Source organism: Tasmannia lanceolata, unplaced genomic scaffold (assembly GCF_043159265.1).
Source record: "Tasmannia lanceolata isolate RefF3 unplaced genomic scaffold, GAP_Taslan_0.1 ptg000020l, whole genome shotgun sequence".
In the NCBI taxonomy this organism is placed as follows: Eukaryota; Viridiplantae; Streptophyta; class Magnoliopsida; order Canellales; family Winteraceae; genus Tasmannia; species Tasmannia lanceolata.
Window position 1 is genome coordinate 10780045 of NW_027518697.1, and position 20821 is coordinate 10800865.

Sequence of the window (20821 nt, forward strand, 5' to 3'; positions counted from 1 at the left end):
ACATTAAGCGGTTTTGTTATCTAAAGGGGGTAGTATATCTTTCTTTTCAAAATGGTATTATCATAGTCCTTTAATATCAGAGAGGGGTATTTTGGTCATTTGCTCGGACGGAAGGTGCCTATGTTTCAAGTTGGCATTGTCTCAGTTGGTTGATGGGGTATTTTAGTAATTTAATTGTATTGAAAGGGTATATCGTTGTTTCAAATGGGCAATGCCTCATTTATAAAAGGGGGCGAATAATACCACTTCACTTTCACTTACGATATTGTATAAAATTCCCTTTTTTTCAAAAATATGGCCCATCTCCACTACACTAGAAGTGTACAAGTGATGAGACAGCATTTAAGATTATTCAAGCCATCAATGGGCAGCAGATAACGAAGTCCTCGGATCGGAAGGCCAGATGGATACAATTTATGTTTTAGGGCCCACCCAAATGGGCCCCCATATGACCCTTTATAGTTCCCGCCTTTTTTTAATCTCGTTATATCCTTGCACTTGAAAATGGCCGCATTTCAATACGCTTCACCCCCCCCCTGCAAGCCCTCAGAGGGTTAATTTTCCACCATAACCAGCATTTACTTCTCTTCAGATCCCACCTACCTACAACACACACCCAAAAAGAAAAGGGAAAGAGATATGGGACAAAACCCATAATTCCTTATCAAAATTCATTATCATTTCATCCCTCATGGGTTGAGTTACTTAAAGGAGTTGAGAGCTTTGAAGTTGCTGATTTCATGTGAAGGAATTTGGAGTCTTGGGGAGTGGTTTTGAAATGTCTAAGGTTTTTGGATTTTGGGCTTTGATCATGGTATTGGGAACTGATTTAATGTTCATTGCATTCAGCAGCAGATCCTTTCCAGGTATCTGTTTTTTTTTTTTTGGGTATTTATAACAGATATTATGAAAAATTGAATGTCTTTTTATATTTGTTTTTTTAGTAATGTGTACGGGGTATTTTTTATTGAGTGGTTTGGACATATAAATTTAGCAGCAGCTCCAATTTGTTGTAATTTGTTATGTTGATTGAATCGGTTTGGACTGTCTGTGGTTTGTGGGTTTATAGAAACCTAGAAACCTTATCCAAAGATAATGTTACATTCAAAACTGGAGATCTTTATTCCTCTAAGGAAACAAATGGGGAAAAAATGAGAAAATATGGATCAGATTTACTGATTTTTGGTAATTGAAGAAGTACAAGTCTTAGATTGTAAAACTAGTTTCTCACTGTACTTGTGAGTAATGACATTAGGGTACGCCTAAAACAAGGCCAATTGAACTTAAAATGAACATTAAGATGGTTTGCACACAAGACTGAAAAGTCAGAGTGGAGTCTGGACACTGGAAGACACATTCTGCATTTTGGACTGATGACCGTGACCATTCACGGTCGACCACAGCAGTGAGATGTGCAAAATATGGAAAAATTCCAGCACACTTGCACAAACGACCGTCGTTATGAACGGTCGACCGTAGCCTGTCCACAGTCGATCCTGCACAAGGATGGTCGATCGTCTGAGGAACAATGCCAACGGCCAGTTCCCCCAGCAGCTAGTTAACAGGCAACCGTGGTTCGTCCGTAGATAGTCCATTCTGCTCGTTAGAGGCTTGTAACAGCTAGTTTACCCTCCAAACCTCTATAAAAGGGCTTCTAAGGTCCCTAAACGTATATAGAACACATTTGGGCTTATTTTTTTTACTTATACACTAAGTGTGTTAACCCTTGGTGCTATCACTTGCTAAGTATTTGAGGGATTGGTGAGGATTTTATTTGTATATCTTTTAAGAATTCTTTGAGAGTGCTTCATTTGTAATTCTCCCTTTAGAGATGCTGTTTTTGTCTTCTTTCTTTCTTGTAATTAGTGGTAAGGGCACCGTACCAACCCTGGAAGGTCAAGCTCGGGATTTTACTTATTTATATATGTAGAGATTTATATTTATATGAAGTATATGTGAAAAGTAGTATGAATGCCTTGATTTTGTTATTTTCACATATATAAATCTCTACTTTTCACATATATAAATCTCTACTTCTCACATAAATAAATCTCTACATGCCTTGATTTTGTTATTTTTTGAAAATTTAATCATTTTTATTTTCAATAAAAAATACAAAAGATTAGTTATAATATCATGACCCTATTCCATTTTTATCAGATCATTATGTGGAGTTCTTTGTGGATGAAGTCATTGTTCTTTTCCATTTTTGAGTATATTCTGAATGGATTTGAGTATTCCAGGCATGAAAGACTTAAAGAACCAACAATTGTAGCCAAGCTTAACGAATCATTTTCTATTATGCTACCATATTAGATCTTGGGCCCTATATGATCCTTTGCAGGCAGTCCATAATCTTCAATTTGGTATCAATCATTACCAACTTGGTAGTTGAGTGGTTCTCTGTTTTTTGGGATTCAACCAAGTCAAGAAATTAATCATATTTCTTAAATTACCAAAAGTTTAAAAAATCAGTTTGAAAATTTTGAAAAAGGTAGAGAACATACATGAGAAAATATTTTAGCGACATTTAGAGACATAAAACTATTTTTTTACTGTGTTGCACGATGGTATTTTACTTATTAAGATATACATGCACATATGACAGCCATTAAAGACTCATATTTAGGCCTAAACCTACTTTTTCATTATGAAGTCCACTACCCAGATTTGGAAACCAGCTCAAAACTAGACAGCCAGTCCTTGCATTAGGAGATCAAGTTTTGGTCAGTTGAGGATCAAAGTTCCCAAAGATCCTGACCTTGAGCTCTCTTCTTTTCAATAAAATATGTGCAATCTCCAATCCGGTATTGATCCTTTTTCTTGTTACCTATCCCCAATGAAGTAGAACACAAATGACAACTTCTTTATTGGAATATGTTGATTAGACTGTTTGACACTAAAGAGGTGAAATTCCTCACTTATAGTTTATTATTATGATTATTACTTTATTTCGTTTTCAAATAGCAAAGAAAGGAAACACCTTACTGATTGCAATCTGCCGGCCCACTTAAGGCGGTCCTGCAGTTCCCAGATGGAACTGATTTCTGATTCGGCAAATAGCAAGGGGCTGAACCATGTAGAATTGGTCAGTTCCCATTGCATGCCTTGGATTCTTGCAAACCAATCAATAAAGCATAACCTTAGTCCTTGATTATGAAGTGATTAATTTAGCTGTACCAAGAGGTCCTCTGAATGGTGTGGGTGTCAAGGTTACATGACTTGCTTCTGATTTTGTCCCTATAGTCTGTAATCTGTGGTTCAAACTTCTGTCCTGGTTATGAAAATTTTGTACTTAACTTCCCATGGTTAAATAAATGTTCAAATCCAGGTATGCCACAAGTTGATCTCCGAAAAGGAGTTATTTAAATTTCTGATTACTGAAGCTTTCCACTTGCATATAACAGATTTGGTTTTCCCTGTCTGTGGAGAAAGTATTACAACGATGGCAACTCACCGGAAATTGAAGGTACAGAATACTGTCTTCCACTAGAGTTCAATCTAAGTTGGGCAAAAGGTCATGGTTCCATATGTTTATTTTTAGGACGAGAGTACGACCGATGGAGAGCCCGACAATGAGAACCTGCCATTTGTTCACAAAAAGGTTTACATTTTAAGGTTTTCCTATTCCTAAGGCCTATGCGTATGTCGCTTTGATGTTTGTGGCGAAAACCCATTTGTTTGGTCCCCTTCTCGATCGTACTCTAGGTCTCCCTAGCATTACTCTTGTTTTTATTTAGAATGAAAATAAACTTTTCACCTGTTTGGATGTCTACTTTCTTGTTCTTTCTTAGGAGAGTGGCTATACTCTAGGTGGCAACACAAAGAAGAAGCCGAGCTTAGGCAATGTACACTTGGAAGATTACCACAACATCGACCCTGTTCCAAGTTCAAAGGCGTCGATAAAGCCTAAACCGATCGCCCATGGCACTCCTCTCATGCCTTACATTCCACAGCCGACACCTCCCGCCCCTAGTCACCCTAGGCGTGGTGGGGTTCCTTAGACAATCATCTTCACAACTGCCTTCTACCACAGGAAGGCCGCAGTTAAACTTTATAAGCTTTCACTTTTTCTTTTTTTTAATGGTTCTTTATAGGTTCTTTATAAGCTTTGACTGACCAGTGAAACTGTTCTCCTAAAGTAGTTATGCTAAACTGAATACTGTAATAACTGGGTTTGTACTCTGTTATTCCCCAACAAGCATAGGATCTTGTATTGAGTTACTGTTGTTAGAAGCATGTTTACTATGTTACATGGATGCTTTTGCATGGGTGAAGTACACGTGTTGGATTCTAATACTTCAGGTTTCTCTGCGACATTTTTATATCGTTTTCTCTGTTTTTTTTTTTTCTGAATACTACTACCACAACTTTATATTTACCACATATTTTGAGTTTTATCCAAGGTTGTCAAGGCGGGAATCGAAAGCGGGATTCGATTCGGGATTCGAAAGCGGGAATCGAAGGCTCCTGGGATGGTGGGAAGCGGGAATCGTGGGTTTGCCAGAGAGTCGACGGGGATTCGTCGGGGATTCGCAGGGGAATCGCTGAGAGTCGTGGGGAGTTGGGATTCGCTGGGGATTCGCAGGGAATCGCCTGGGAATCGGGGTTCCTATATAGTGGGAATCGGGGTTTTCATTAATTGGGAATCGGGGTTCCCAAAATTGGGAATCGGGATTCCCCAGAATCGGGGATTCGAATCGAATCACGGTTTGAATTCGCGATCCGGGGATTCGCGAATCCCCAACTCTGGGTACGAATCCTGCTTCTCTGGTTTTATCCATCTTAATACTGAGTTTTTATATGAAAATAAAGAGGAAGTCTAAACTGAAGGGAGCCCTTGCCAAAAAGGGGTGAAAGGGCTCCCCTATTGGCTGCACATCACCATCATGTTTGACTTTTCAACTATTATTAATGCATGATGGTGATGTGTAGCCAGTAGGAGAGCCCTTTCACCTCTTTTTTGCAAGGGTTCCCTTCAGTCTAGAATTCCTCGAAAATAAAGCATTAAATTGACTTAACTTTTTTAATTTCTTAATATATTACTTGTTATAGCCATATTATTACTTAAAAAAATAAAATAAAAAATTAATCAAAATATTTGGGTGAATTTATGTATCTTTCTTTTTGAGGTTTGCCGAATTTGGCCATCGATATCCGCATCGAACTCCAACACTCATACTGGCATTTGTAATGATGCAACATAGCATGTATAGATGTGGGGGGGGGGGGGGGGGGGGGGGGGGGGGGGTTCGCGCATTTTGCTACTTGTTCGTCGCTCATGCTAATCTATGATATTCATGCTTCTTAATTATATTCTCATCTAAACTTATTTAACAGTTACTTAGTAAATCAGATATAGGTGAGCACTTAAAGTGACAATTTATAAGAAGATATTATCATACTATTTGTAAGAACATATTGTCTTTACTTTTTTAAGTGCCTTTTTTTAGAGCTTTTTGGGAAAAATTTAAATGCTAAAAGACAAGATGCGTCAGTGAAATATCAAAACATGGTTGTGCTGATATCATTTCCCTTTAAGAATTTTAAAATAATTCTAACAAAGGTAGGCCCAATATATGTAATTTTATTCATGATATATTGCATCAGAATGTGGTCCCCCCTACTCAAAGATTCCTCTCGTACAAAACCTCCCTATTCACAAAAACAAAGCAAGGTTGTCGTAATCCACGATAATGGACCATTTTGGCATTTCCCATCTGAAAATGAAGGTGACAAGCATATATAGCGACTTTCCAACAACTCCAATGGCCTTTTCAATCAACATTGTGCGACTCTAAAGACCTACTCTAAAAAAAATATCATGTAATATTTGTTTACCCAAGTTGAGAGAAGTAGGGGGGCAGCTCGGGTTGGGTCAGGTTGCCCGAGATAGCATTCCCTCAACCCTAGCACGACTCAACCCGAACCGGGCCGACTCTAAATCTCCCAACCATAACCCGACATGTTTGACCCATTTTTTCCCAAATCGGTCAGGTTGAGTCGGCTAGGTTTAAGTTAGCTTAGAGCAAAACAAAAACACGGAACAAAAATCCTATTTAAATAGGAATTTTAATTTTCTCTATTTACCAAGTCCATCAGACGCTCTCCTCACTCGGGGACCTCTCGAATCTCTTTTTCACCTGCCCTCTCTAGCAGTGAAACCTGGGTCGGGGTCAGATTGAACCCCATGATTTTAATTTTCAATCTGATATTGGCTCGGGTTGGGTTAACATTTCATCAGCTTGGATTGGAAAAAGCCAATCTGAATTAGTTTCGGGTTGAGTTAGAGTTGGGCCTTGGGAAACCCGACCGAACGCAACGTCCATCCTCTAATTTTAGGGAGATGATTTTTTCACCCCGAACCACATCCCATGCTCTCGCCTCTCTCCCGCCTGTTTCTCCTCTCTTAGCTAAGTAAATAAATATTCCATGAAACTTATTTCATGTTTGCCATATATGTCCTAATGTCTCCATGTGGAGATTAGAATTTTTTCAATCATCCTTCAAATAAAAACCATTTGCAGCTATATCCAACATTAATATCGGCCATGTATACGTCATTCATATGCTTCCCACCATATCCATAAGACTACTTCCATTAGATTAATAGATTCTCTTCCTCGCCTCTTGCCGCTTTTTTCTAAGAGTAAAGTCAGTATCTGATCAATGGTAACAAATTTTTGTTGGGTCCCATGGGGGACATATGTATAACCATTATCGTTGATCTTGTAGAACATCATGAAGCAAGCCACATGACCTTGATGTCATCTGGAATGGCCATCCCACAATTTAGGTTATGTTCTTTAACATTTTGAAAATCGGATTCTCTGCTTTTTTCTGCCCCAATTAGGAACGACGATGGCAGATCCAATTCCAGACTATGGAGAAGTAAAATTTTCCAATTTTTTGTAGCCACTTTGGAGAATTTCGGTCTACTCGATTTGGCAGCTCCGAGAATCGGAAAGGGCAATAGTTAAAAACATGCACTTAGCTTTACTTGGCAGAGCCCTAACCCTATATGATGCTTGATAGATCAAGGACCTAAGATCAACCCATTAAGAAATGGATCTGATCAAGGGTAGGGCCCAATAAATTTCTTTTAGGAAGGAGCCTAACAGACAGTGTCAATTAAGCATTTTCTACAGTCTATTTGTAAGACCCAACTAGGTAAGACTCAGCAGCAAGTTTGGGAGCAGAGATAAATTCCTCATAAGAATAATAATATGAGGGAACCTTAAGGACTGATTTTCAGAGTTGCAATAATTGCATTTCACATTATTATGATGCAAGGAAAGTAAAAGGACACATATTTTCCTTTTTTCTAATACTGTTTGGTTGCCATTTGCCATTCACATGACAGTCCACTCTATAATTTCTAAATGTAAAGGAAAGTAAAGAAATGAGAATTTCTTTCTACCTCTATAATGTACATCCAAACGGATCCTTACATAGAAATAGAAAAAAGTAAAATATATCATTTTCCAAGTAAAAACAAAGAAGAAATAGTAAAAATTTGTTTACTTTTCCTTTATGTTAATTTGGGAGGAAATTCAAAAGGCAATTATTTGGCAAATGTACCACCCTCGATATTTGATCCAACAACAGCTTCTCAAAAAGTGAGGTATTGTTGGATCAAATATCAAGGATGGGATGATGAGTACATGTTTGTAAGCCCTCTCTTCATATAATTTCTCTAGACATGAATGGCAGCCAAAAGAAAACTGAGAAAGTAAATATAATGTCATTTCACTTTCCTTTCCCAAGAAAACATTATTTGACTATTTCAGCGGCAACCAAACGGACCCAAAAAGGATATAGAAAAGGGAATGAAGACAATTCACTCCTCCATTTCCTCAAGTAGAGTTGAGTTAGTGAGATTAAACATGGCTCCTCCTCTGAGTCCAAGATTAGTGATCCCCATCGACTTGAAGAAATCCCCACGCGAGCAGAAACTTCCCCTCCACAACCGATGGCACCCCAACATACCACCAGTTGCGGAGGTTAAAACAGGAGAAGTTTTTAGAATTGAGATGGTGGATTGCAATGGGGGCAGCATCGGACTAAATGACTCCGCTGAAGACATCAAATTCTCTGATCCTTCCTTCGTAACGCCACCCCTTATCTTTCTTACTTCCTTTTCATACCACACATATAAATTCATATTCTTTTAATACAAACTTATGATGTATGAGACCTCTTTATTTTGAACTTCTTTGATTTGCTTCTGATTTGAGCTCAAAATTTTTCCATATTTTTTAATACAAGTTTATGATGTACTTCTATTACATGCTTTCTACGAGTCTCCTTCTTTTTGCCTGGAAGACCCTCCTCAAGCACCATACTAGCCCGGGTGACACTCCGGCCGGCCGCCGGATATTGCTTTGCCGTCAGCGGCTTTGTATTTTAGTCGATGTTTAAAAACTCCTTGAGTCGACAAGGAACTCCCCCGAGTCGACTCCTTTTTGCCTTTGCCGCGTTCCGCGTTGCACCACATCCGCATTCCGCGTTTTACCCTACAGAGTTAATAAACTCCTTCGACTCTCCTGAGTTATGACCGCGTCAACCTCGTCAACCACGTTCTTTGCTGCGTCCGTGCCGAGTCGATAAGGATAAGGATTTTTCTTGGCCGCGTTCTGCGTCACATCGTGTTTTTAAACACTGATTTTAGTATCCTATTCAGGCCACCAATTAGAAAATTAGGACCACTGATGCCACATCCACATTTACAGAGGAGATAAACATTAAACTTGACCAGCTATAGGTAGGGTTCAACTGTTTGTACTTGAAACTAATTTTGAAAAATAATAAAAGATAATATGAAGAATTATGTGGGTATTCTTGAGTTTTTTGGTTTTTACATATTTTGGGATAAAATAATTTCTATTATTTTCCTACTATTTTCCACTGTTTTTTTATAATGTTTCAAATAGGGATTTTTATGAGAAATTATATGGTGCCCGGTAGGGCATGCCCTTATAAAAGAGTGCCTCCCTTGATATTTGATCTAATAGCAGCCCCTTAAAAAGATGAAAAAGGGGTTTGTTGTTGGATCAAATATCAAGGGTGGTACAACTTGCACGCGGATGCCCGATCGGGCACCATATAAAAACTATTTGCAAAAATTCATGCTTTTAGTGTTATTGAAGGGCATTTAATAGATTAAGAGAAGATTGTTTTTCTCATTTTCATGATGCCAAATCTTTGAGGGCTGAAAATTACATTCCACATCTGGTAAATTCTGTAAGAACATTATTATCCAAATGATGGATTATAAAGTATTGAGTGATAAGCCAGTAATGAGACAAGAGATAAAGTACTGAGCTGCACATATTCTCTAAAATATGGATGCATTTCATTTTCAATCCTGTTTTACCAGGATAACAGTTGAAGTTTTCATTAACATCTCTCAATGTTTGAAAGAGTCAATACTAAAACGAGGTTGGTCAAAGAACAAACACTAGTAAATATTAAGAGGGCTTTTACATGAAATTTGGTGAAAACAACACTTCTATTAATTTCTGATATTGTATTTGGTGCAAATGTACTCTCTTTTTGTCTGTCTTATACATTACAAGTATCAATTTCCTTTTACATTAGACAGCTTTGTCATGAGAATCAATTATACAAATGTTGCTCATACCAATCATGCCGCCGTTTTCATTTACAAAAGATTACTTACAGAGTTCACCACCTTGTTTGGCTGCTTGAACATCTATGACTCATCACCATATCTGCCCCCTTTTAACAAGAGTTCACTTACTTTTAGAAGACCCAGCAATTGAATCAGTGTCCCTATTCATGCATTTTTACAGAACCTGTTCACGTTTTCCAGGGTTTGAATTTCATCACTCATGATCTAATGAAATTCATTATGAAGAACGTATAATGTGTACAAGAAATTCTATACTTCGCCTTATAGCTAATTACCATAAGCTGAATGTGTCTATTTAATAGAGAATATACAGTTGGATGAGAAGCCTTCCCTCTGTTCAAATTACTTTTTAATGCAATGAAATCTAAGTGACCATAGCTTGTTCGACTATTTTCAGGCGCATTATCTCAGTGGGCCTTGTAGAGTTGTAGATATAGATGGGGTTCCAGCCAAGCCTGGAGATCTTCTTGCAGTAGAAATCTGCAACTTGGGCCCACTTCCTGGAGATGAATGGGGTTATACAGCAACACTTGATAGAGAAAATGGTGGCGGATTTCTGACTGACCACTTCCCCTGTGCAACCAAGGCTATTTGGTATTTTGAAGGAATATATGCTTACTCCCCTCATATACCAGGTCAGTTTATCATATTTATTCTGTTTCTAGATAACTAGAGTGGAAAAGCTTCCGACTTTAACAGGTCAACTCCCAACTGATTCCACAATTTAACCAAACAGATAGAACAGATGTCATCTACATACAGTATGGTTCATATCATGAACTAATCATATTTGCTCAGCAGGTGTCCGATTTCCAGGTTTAACTCACCCTGGAGTAATAGGAACTGCGCCATCATTGGAACTTTTAAATATATGGTATGAAAGAGAAAAAGAACTAGTAGAAACTGGCCTCGGATCTTTAAAGTTATGTGAAGTTCTGCACTCACGGCCACTGGCAAACTTACCGACAACCAAAGGCTGCATTCTTGGAATGGTATGGCACTGAATACCAGGCATGTTCTTGCTGTCATACCAACATAATTACCAATTCTTCATGCATAGATTTATTATATCAAATGCGAATGCTTTCTCTTTCATTTGCAAGGACATTTTTACATTTTTACTAATGTAGCATGTTCTTATGCCGTACCATTTAAAAAAAAGCGCATGTTCTTAGCATTTCCAGTCTAGCTCAGACAATATTTCCATTTTCAAATCTATCTGCTTCATAACACTTTACATAACCAAGATATATCGACATTCTACAGATAAAATTGCAGCTCCACTTACGGCACAGTGGTTAAAAAAGTACTTTACCAGTTAATGGCTTGATTCTTATCCAAGGTCCCCTTGGACCCGGCATCATGTCACATGTGAACAGCTCCTCATTGGAAGCAACTGCATGACAAGATTTTTTTTTTTTTGAATGGTAACTGCATGACAAGATTAAAATTAGGGGCTCATAAAAACTGTCTTTAGAAAACTGATATTTATAAAACACTCAGACATTTGCGCAGACTGGAATCTGAGGTTCTGAGTTGCCTAAATGTTAATGAATGTATGGGTACATTTTTAACTTTCTTCTCCTAAAAATAAAATGAAAACTATAACACTCCACTGCTATAGTTATAAATATATAATACTGTTCACATCACATCCACTTGTAAATGTACTAGTTGGATCCTTCCTCTATATTTAATACAAATTATACAACATGCATCTAGCATCATTTTCTCTTTGCACTACATGAACGAACCCAGAATTATTGACCAATCCTTAACCCTAATCTGTAGATTCCACAGGGAACATCTGAATGGGAAAAGATCGCAAATGAAGCTGCAAGGACGATCCCAGGTAGAGAAAATGGAGGGAACTGTGACATCAAGAATCTCAGTAGAGGTTCAAAAATATACCTTCCAGTATTTGTGGACGGAGCAAATTTTAGTACGGGTGACATGCACTTCTCTCAGGGTGACGGTGAAGTCTCCTTTTGTGGTGCTATTGAGATGAGTGGATTCTTAGAGCTCAAGTACGTATCCTACATATATCTTGATAATGTTCTTAATTTGTCCTAATGGAGTGAAGTGTGGCAGTAAATTTGTCTAATAAAGAACTCTTTAATGTTTCTGACATATTTCTGCAATAGCCCTAAATGAAGAAGGAAGCATCTAAGTTCATCTCTCTACATAGTCCATACCCCATTCCATTAGTCGTTTTACCTTAGTCATTCTCATGGTTTATTGGTAGCAAAAGAAATTTGATAAGTTTAGCACATTCATCAATCATTGTCCATTCTAATCAAAGGTAAACCCAAATTTTATGCATACATGTATTTATGTTTAACTCAAAGCACACCCATCATGTAAATAGAACCCAATTACTGCCAATCATCACCAGAAAGACATAACCACAACACGAATTCGTGTCAGTAAAAAGTAAAAACTACATATTTTCTTGAGAATGTAATGCTCATACTCATAAAGGCCAGTACAAGAAAGTACTGGCAAATTCCTTACACTCTGTGCTACCCTCTATTTGCAACTTAACCGAGTCAACTCAATAATCACCCAAATCTGTTCAAGTGGGTTGAGACCAAGCCCGCATATTAGCTTACAAGATCTACATTTACACAAAAAAATACATTTCTGCTCAAGACTGAGTAGAACGGCCTAATCAACTAACACAATTGAAGTAAGATAGAGATCCTTTCTATTAGACCGTCACACTAGTCAACTAGCTAGTTACCCCTTTCAACTCGCCGTTAATAATTCCAGGGATCATGGAGGAGGTTTGGATGTCAAAACTCAAAACCTCTACTCAACCGCAAATGTTAACTCGCAGCTGTGCTCGGAACTGTTTAAGTTGGTTTTGTTTCATGCTTCTAAGAGTGGCCTCTTCAAAAAAAGGGTTCAGACCGCTCCTAGTGTTTGAATTAGTCATTAATGCTCAGCAACATTTGTACAATGTTAATAAGAATGTATCCAGCTTGATTTTAACTTAAAGTTTCTGTTTGTTGATTTGTCTTCGTCATTTAACTCATAACATTTGCTAATCTTCCTCCAACTAAACCAACAACCACATGGTTCACAAGAATATCCTCAACCAACACAGTCATTAATTCCCCAAGCAAACGAAAGTTCCGATGAAAACCAAATTAATCATATGACACCAGTCAAAATTCTCCTGTTGCATACTTTCTAACCATTCCAGTTAAACATGCTAAAATACTAAAACACCATCAGAAAAGGAAAAGGGTTTACCCAACATACCACCTGAAATTTCCATAAAAATTCTCTACCTCCCCTAATATCCATTCAGTGTTTCAAAATGCGGAAGCGGGTCAAAACATGGCCAAAACAAATCCTAGTGGACTCGGCACGACACGGTCAAGTACTTACGGTGGTGCAGCTCAGCACTCGGTTGACACAGCCATAACTCTAGAAAGTCAAACGAGTTTCGATTGACTTTGTAGGGAAAAATGCGTACTCGAATATGAACGCGGCCAAAGGTTATTGTTAAAGTAGGTTGACTCAGGGGAATCCACAATGACGCAGGGGAGTTTTTATACTATGACTCCTCTTCCCTTTCGGGGAAAAGAAAACCCTAACAACAACATCAACAACCGCGGCAACAACAATATCCAAACTCCACTTCATTGAAATACCATGATCTCCATGCCACAAGTCATCTACTAAATACCAATAATACTAACTTGGGTATTTCTAGTAGTTGTCTGACAAAGTTGTCCAAAAGATAACAGCTTCTCTTCAGCTCATGTCTTGAATGCTTTGGTTATTACGAAGAATAACTGTTAGAGAAATAATTATGTATCTGTTGGAAAGAAAAAGCAGTAACCAGTTTGCTTCAAGGCGCGAAATCGCTTTCCTTAAGACATATTTCGCCCCCACTAGAAGTGTGCAAAGGGGATCCGCGAACTGCCTCCAAGATACAATGAAGCCAGTAGGAATGTCCTACTAATTTGACGACGCTATGCACAAGCGGAGTCAAATCCGAAATGCCCTTAGAATCTTACAAGCCTGAGAGAATCAGTCTAATTTATGTTACTGCAGTATAACAGTAATTAGATAAACAATAAGAAAATAGTTTAGTAAAACGAATTTTGGTGGGAGCAAGAAAGAGAGTATAATGCACTAGAAGTCTTAAGAATTTATCCAGAAATGGGTAAATTCGATTGTACTTTGAAATGGTTGGGTTCTGCAACTTTTATAGAGCCTCTGGTGTCTTTTCAGTGTGAAAAGCACCCCTGTATAGAGTCTTTCCAGATCGGTTTGAATTCTGGCCGTTAGATCGCGCCCATACGCGATTCAACGAACCAGATCAATCCTAGAGAGTCTGTTGGGATATTTAAATTCCCGTCCTCCCATCTAACCGTTAGATGATCCATCTATGGTACAGATCGCACCCCTTAGATCCTTGACCGTTGGGAAGGGACACAACCTAATGGATCGCACCCACTGACCGTTGGAGCACTGGGCCCGCTGGGCCGACCGTTGTGCTCGAATCAAAGCCCAACCCAATCGAACTATTCGACACTGGGCTTGGGCTTGATGGGCCTTTGAACTATTCGGCCCACCCACTAGACCGATCCACAATCGTCTAGATCCAACGGTCCAGATCAGATCTGGAAAAATTAAAGGCTCCAATCGCTCCTCGCTACGATGCGGCGTGCGAAGTGCAAAGTGCGCCTAAAAAAGCGCCAATAAAGCGCCACTATGCGCCCTATAGCCCATTGCCCACGCCGCGCGTGCGTGTGCGCGTGCGCGTGCGCGAACGGTGCTTTGCACCGTCCCGCGGGTCCAACCATGGGTTCAACCCAATGTGCAATCAAACAAGTAATAGAAAAGTGTAGTGCTTTATAAGCCCTTCTCTTTCTTTTCTCTCATCCGATTTGGGACTATCTTTTCAACTACATTACACTATTCTCTTTCTCTTGCAAAAAGCAACTATTTCCAAAGAAAAGTTTTTCTTTTTCCAAAACACACTTAAAGAAATATTTTCCAAAAATTGTTTTGACAAAAAACACTTGATTTTGAAAAATCTTTAACAATCCCCCACCATTTTCAAAATCAAAAAAGATTTTCTCATCAGGCTTGGAATTTTTATGCATAAATAAATGTATCTTTCGATTTGAACCTTTACTTAGTGAAAACACATCAAAGTTAACCAGAATTGCATAGTAGACATGTCTTTGAACTAGCGATTCTATTTGGTTAACCGGACACATCTCACACATAAGAATTTATCTCTTTAGGCAATTTCTAAAAAACCGACACATGAATTGGCCTTGTGTCTATATCTTGGTTTCATGAGTGCTCTAGAAACTAGCCAGGTCTCATAGGAAGCGGCACCACTCCCACACTCACATAGGTAGACTTATCAAGAGTGCCCCTGTAACTATAACACTCCAACACTTTGTTATAAGTCTATTAAGAGCTCAAATGCTCAGCCTTTCCCTTTTATACATTACAGGTACCAAGCACTTTACCTTGGGATGGAAATATAATATATATTATAGTGCTTGCAATCACTCCATATGATGTACTTTGACTCATTGAACTCAAGACTTGATATTTATTCAAGTGTTGAGTCGAGGTTCCATCATTGGTGACTATTTGGTAATGGCTTTAACCCCATCCCTAATGATGTTTTACACACCATATCTCTCGCAAGAGCTTTAGTAAATGGATCAGCCAAATTTTGGCTTGATCTCACAAAATCAATAGTTACTACTCCATTAGTAAGTAACTCTCTCACAGTACTGTGTCTAAGTCCTATATGCCTGGACTTACCATTATAAACATGATTATATGCCCTTGATAGTGTGGCCTGACTATCACAGTGGACATAAATCGATGGCATAGGATTAGGCCATAACGGAATTTCCAATAACAAATTCCGAAGCCATTCCGCCTCTTTACAACATGCTGCCAGAGCTATAAACTCTGCTTCCATAGTGGATGTTGAAATGCATGTTTGTTTCTTAGAGGCCCAGGAGACTGCTCCCCCACCAAGGGTGAAAATCCACCCACTGGTTGATGTATGATCTATACGCTCAGTTATCCAACTAGCGTCAGTGTATCCTTCTATTAAAGTTGGATACCCACCATAACATAAACCATAGTCTATAGTTTTCTTTAAATATTTTAATACTCTATAGACTGCATTCCAATGAGAGAAATTTGGATTACTGGTAAACCTACTAAGCTTACCCACAGCAAATGCTATGTCTGGCCTAGTACAGGTCATAGCATACATAAGGCTACCAATCACACTAGCATACCCTAGTTGAGAAATAGTCCTTCCAGAATTAAGATATAACTTCCCACTAGGATCAAAAGGAGTTGAAGCAGGTGAACAATCAAAATGATTAAACTTTTTAAGAACTTTTTCAATATAATGTGACCGGGTCCTCCCATCTAACCGTTAGATGATCCATCTATGGTACAGATCGCACCCCTTAGATCCTTGACCGTTGGGAAGGGACACAACCTAATGGATCGCACCCACTGACCGTTGGAGCACTGGGCCCGCTGGGCCGACCGTTGTGCTCGAATCAAAGCCCAACCCAATCGAACTATTCGACACTGGGCTTGGGCTTGATGGGCCTTTGAACTATTCGGCCCACCCACTAGACCGATCCACAATCGTCTAGATCCAACGGTCCAGATCAGATCTGGAAAAATTAAAGGCTCCAATCGCTCCTCGCTACGATGCGGCGTGCGAAGTGCAAAGTGCGCCTAAAAAAGCGCCAATAAAGCGCCACTATGCGCCCTATAGCCCATTGCCCACGCCGTGCGTGCGTGTGCGCGTGCGCGAACGGTGCTTTGCACCGTCCCGCGGGTCCAACCATGGGTTCAACCCAATGTGCAATCAAACAAGTAATAGAAAAGTGTAGTGCTTTATAAGCCCTTCTCTTTCTTTTCTCTCATCCGATTTGGGACTATCTTTTCAACTACATTACACTATTCTCTTTCTCTTGCAAAAAACAACTATTTCCAAAGAAAAGTTTTTCTTTTTCCAAAACACACTTAAAGAAATATTTTCCAAAAATTGTTTTGACCAAAAACACTTGATTTTGAAAAATCTTTAACAATAACACCTATTTAGATGTGGGTTTTTGCTAAAATTTCAAATTATTTATACGGACAAAGATTAAAAACTAATCCTCCAGTTAAAAAAATCTCTTTCTTTTTTCAGGTGTGAAATCATACGTGGAGGAATGAAGGAATACCTGAGCCCAATGGGTCCAACACCTCTGCACGTGAGTCCGATCTTCGAGATAGGCCCGGTCGAGCCTAGATTCTCCGAATGGTTGGTTTTCGAAGGCATCAGTGTCGACGAGAGCGGTAAGCAGCACTATCTGGACGCGAGTGTCGGGTACAAACGCGCAGTCCTCAACGCCATTGATTACCTCTCCAAATTCGGATACTCCAAAGAGCAGGTCTTCCATTTCTTCCTTAATCAATCTCAAAAACAAGAAAACTCTAGAAATGATTATGGTTTGTTTTCATTTTTGGTCTTTATATTGAAGATGATATATGGTGGTTGTGGTAACAGATGTATCTCCTGTTATCTTGCTGCCCTTGCGAAGGAAGGATTTCTGGCATTGTTGATTCCCCGAATGCTTGTGCAACTCTTGCTATTCCAACTGCCATCTTCGACCAGGTAGTTACATTATGGATTGATATCCTCTTTGTTTTCAAAATAGCACCCCTCTCTTTATTTTATGGGGTTTTTGCAAAAGAAGTCTTCTAGTTTGAAAATTTGCATGTAATGAATATTTTCTCATCATAAATTTTTTTTAACAACATTTTTTCATGTTTTATGTATGTAATGAATATTTGTGTACATGCAGGATATTCGTCCTAAACCTAGGAAATTGCCGGTGGGGCCGCGCCTGGTGAGGAAACCGGACGTGCTAAAATGCACCTACGATGGGAATTTACCCATCACAAAAAACCCTGGGGGTTCAATGTAAATTGTATTAGGTTAATTGCACCATTCGTACATAAGTACTTTCATCCATTGACAGAACATAGCTTTTATTCGAGTGTAGGAATTGCCCAATAAGGGTATAGTGCACCGTAATATGATGCATTGCTCTTCGTATTGTATGCTTCAGCCCTATTGTGTGATTGGCCCTTCCTCGTTTAGCTCCACCTTGGATTGCCTGTGCTCAAGAAATTGATCTAATCCTGCAATCTTGACCTTCGAATGAGAATGGGCAATGTACAAATTGGGGAAAAGCTTATATATCTAAGAACAAAAATTTTGAGCCCCACCTCGAGAGGCCATAGCCTTTCTAAAGTTATAAAGAGATACATAACAGTGAGAAATGATATCAACCCTCAAATGTTTTGATATCACCCTCTCCTAGCTTGTCTTTTAGTATTTAAAAGGCTGTCAACAGTTATTACAGTTCTCAAAAACGCTCTCACAAGCCCACTAAACACTAAAAGACAAGCAAGAAGAGCGTGGATATCAAAACATTGAAGTGCTGATATCATTTCCAATAATAATTTGCAAATGTCCTATTAGTTACGGCACATTCAGAGTGGGCATGTTCTCTTGGGGAGTACAGTAGAGTAGATGAGAAGGGAAGAGTTGAGAAAAGGGTTATTTTATCCCACCAAACGGGATATTAGTACTTAAACTCAGTGATATTTGTTGGATAAAAATTGAGCTTGCTGAAATGTAGTGCGCAGAAAAACTTCCAGTTAGAAGCTGCCCAGTTGCATTGCCAATCTGGGTCGTTGGTGGAAATCCAAGTCCTCAGCTAGCTGGCGCCTTAAAATCCCGACGTATAGAGATACGGGTCGCAATTCCCGGTATCCTGGACACTATCCAACATCACATCAGCCACCACATCACTGACCCATAATTCTAGGATGACAGTATGAGACCCATACTTACACTCATACCAGCTTCCATTACCGATCCGCATGTCCCGAGATCTCCACTTGTAAAAGGAAAACCCCACTCTGGTATAGAGGTGATGCAGTGCCAACATGGTAGCCATGTTATGCTTAGGTGGTTTTAGTGGAGTTCCAAGGTGCAGTCCCTCATTAATGTTGCTGGCCCGTTTTGAACTTGATTTTTGAGCTTCTAAATGGAAGAATTATGGAAAGTGGTAAAATACAAAGTTGTAGGTCTCTTTGAGATCTTTCCAACAAGTATTTGTGCTTGAAAATTGGACAAGAGGGTAGAAAGTTATGGCAGTTTTGGTGGACTGTGTCTGTGGGTTCCCAAAACAGTCAAAGTTAGTGAGTTCATATGCAATTAATGTTATGTTAGTCCCTAAGCTAGCTAGTGGAGGAGCTTGAACGAATTTGCTTTGGTTTTCTTTTATTTAAAGAGTTAGAAACTATCTTGAGAGGGAATTTTGGATGTTGATAAACTTATGTAATTGATGGAATATCAATTGGGTTGAGCTTTGCTCCCATTTTCTTCTTCTTCTCTAAGTTGTGTTCTTGTGTTCTAATTTTCTTCTTCTTCCCTCTTAAGCACCCGCATTATCTGGTATCAAAGCTAATGCTACTCTCTTGGGCTAGCTTCGATTTGATTTTCATGGCGGCACGAAGAGGTAGAGGAAGGCGTGGTAACCAAATGATGGAATATTTGAGAGATGAAAGAGATGATAAACTTCAAGCACTTCGAAGACAAGTTGAGCAACTTACCATGCGACTTGAATGCCAAGAGGCTCGTAGTGAGCATGGTAGATCAAGCCGTGGAGGTTCTAGTGATGAATCTGATGTGAATCCCTTCGCCAATACTCGTGAAGAGGCTAGGTTGGGAAGGTTCTATCGTGATTTCGACACTGTCAATATTGACTTGCCGGAGTTCCATGGTCGTCTACAACCCAAAGAGTTTCTTGAATGGCTTAGTGCCATTGAGAAGTTCTTTGATTACAAGGAGACACCCGAAAGCCAACGTGTGAAGCTTGTGGCTACAAGGCTTCGTGGCTATGCTTCAACATGGTGGGATAAGGTTCAAGAGATAAGAATCCGCAAAGGAAAGCGTAAGATCTCTTCTTGGGAGAAAATGAAGTCAAGGCTTAAGGAGAAATTTCTTCCGTTGGATTTTTCCCAAATTATCTTTTCTCAATTCAACAACCTACGCCAAGAATCCAAGAGTGTGTTGGACTACACCGAAGAATTCTATAAACTCATGGCTCGTAATGATATTCAAGAGGGTGAAGATCAACTTGTGGCAAGGTATGTTAATGGTTTGAAGTTTTCCATTCGTGATGAGGTGAAAATGCACCGATCATTGAGTGTCAATGATGCTTATCAACTAGCCTTGAAGGTGGAGGCTAAGCTTTTTCGTTGTGGTGCTAAAAAGTATGTGGATGTTCATAGTCTCTATCCTTCTTCTAAAGGTGAATCTTCACATGGTGGAGGTACAAAGTCAAGGTCCGAATATTTCAACAAAAATTCTACAAAATCAGCCCCTATATATCAAGTTGGAAATCAGCCCAATCGTCCCAACAATTCAAATGCTTGTTTCAAGTGTGGTCAAGTTGGCCATCGTTTCAAAGGTTGTCCAAAGAGGCAAGTAGTTGCCTTCGGTGATGAAGAAAATGATGATAATTTTGTTGATGATTCAAATCAGCCCATATATGATGAGAATCTTATTAACTATTCAAATCAACCCATATATGATGAGGAAGATGGCATACAAAATGTAGAAATCGAACCTGAAGAAGGAGAAAGTTTGGTGATCCAAAGAGCACTTGCTACACCAAAGGTTGAATCCGATGATGATTGGCTTCGTTCCGATATTTTCAAGACTCGATGCGAATCTCATGACAAGGTTTGCTCCATTGTGATTGATGGTGGGAGTTCTGAGAACATCGTATCTCATAAAATGGTGAACAAGCACAAACTCAAAACCGAACAACATCCAAAGCAGTATCGGATTGCATGGTTCAAGAAAGGATATGAGAGTAACTTTTTTATTTCCAAGACCGAATTTGATCAAGAGACCAATGATAATGGTAAATTCAATGCTCTACTTGTTGTTGAAACTAACGAGGAGTACGAGGAACTTCAACGACAATTCAATGAATTCATCACCAAAGAAATTGGATCCGATTGCATATTAGGTGAACCGATGGATATTGAAGTGATGGGTGAATGGAAAAATAT

The 20821-nt window shown here is 39.1% G+C and overlaps 2 protein-coding genes across 3 annotated transcripts; both read left to right on the forward strand.

The window, feature by feature from the left end:
* Positions 1 to 527: 527 nt before the first annotated feature.
* Positions 528 to 4277, forward strand: LOC143854932 (uncharacterized). 2 transcript variants are annotated; one of them, XM_077365070.1, is made up of 3 exons: positions 528 to 866; positions 3408 to 3469; positions 3795 to 4277. In XM_077365070.1, the coding sequence occupies exons 1-3, from the start codon at positions 779 to 781 to the stop codon at positions 4002 to 4004; spliced, it is 360 nt and encodes a 119-aa protein (XP_077221185.1). In that variant the 5' UTR covers positions 528 to 778; the 3' UTR covers positions 4005 to 4277. The 2 variants fall into 2 exon arrangements, with proteins under 2 accessions (XP_077221185.1, XP_077221186.1); XM_077365071.1 differs by lacking the exon at positions 528 to 866 and adding an exon at positions 2656 to 2807.
* Positions 4278 to 7840: 3563 nt separating this feature from the next.
* Positions 7841 to 17795, forward strand: LOC143854700 (uncharacterized). The gene is made up of 7 exons (XM_077364794.1): positions 7841 to 8108; positions 10053 to 10290; positions 10457 to 10647; positions 11447 to 11682; positions 16872 to 17115; positions 17232 to 17339; positions 17530 to 17795. The coding sequence occupies exons 1-7, from the start codon at positions 7887 to 7889 to the stop codon at positions 17650 to 17652; spliced, it is 1362 nt and encodes a 453-aa protein (XP_077220909.1). The 5' UTR covers positions 7841 to 7886; the 3' UTR covers positions 17653 to 17795.
* Positions 17796 to 20821: the final 3026 nt, after the last annotated feature.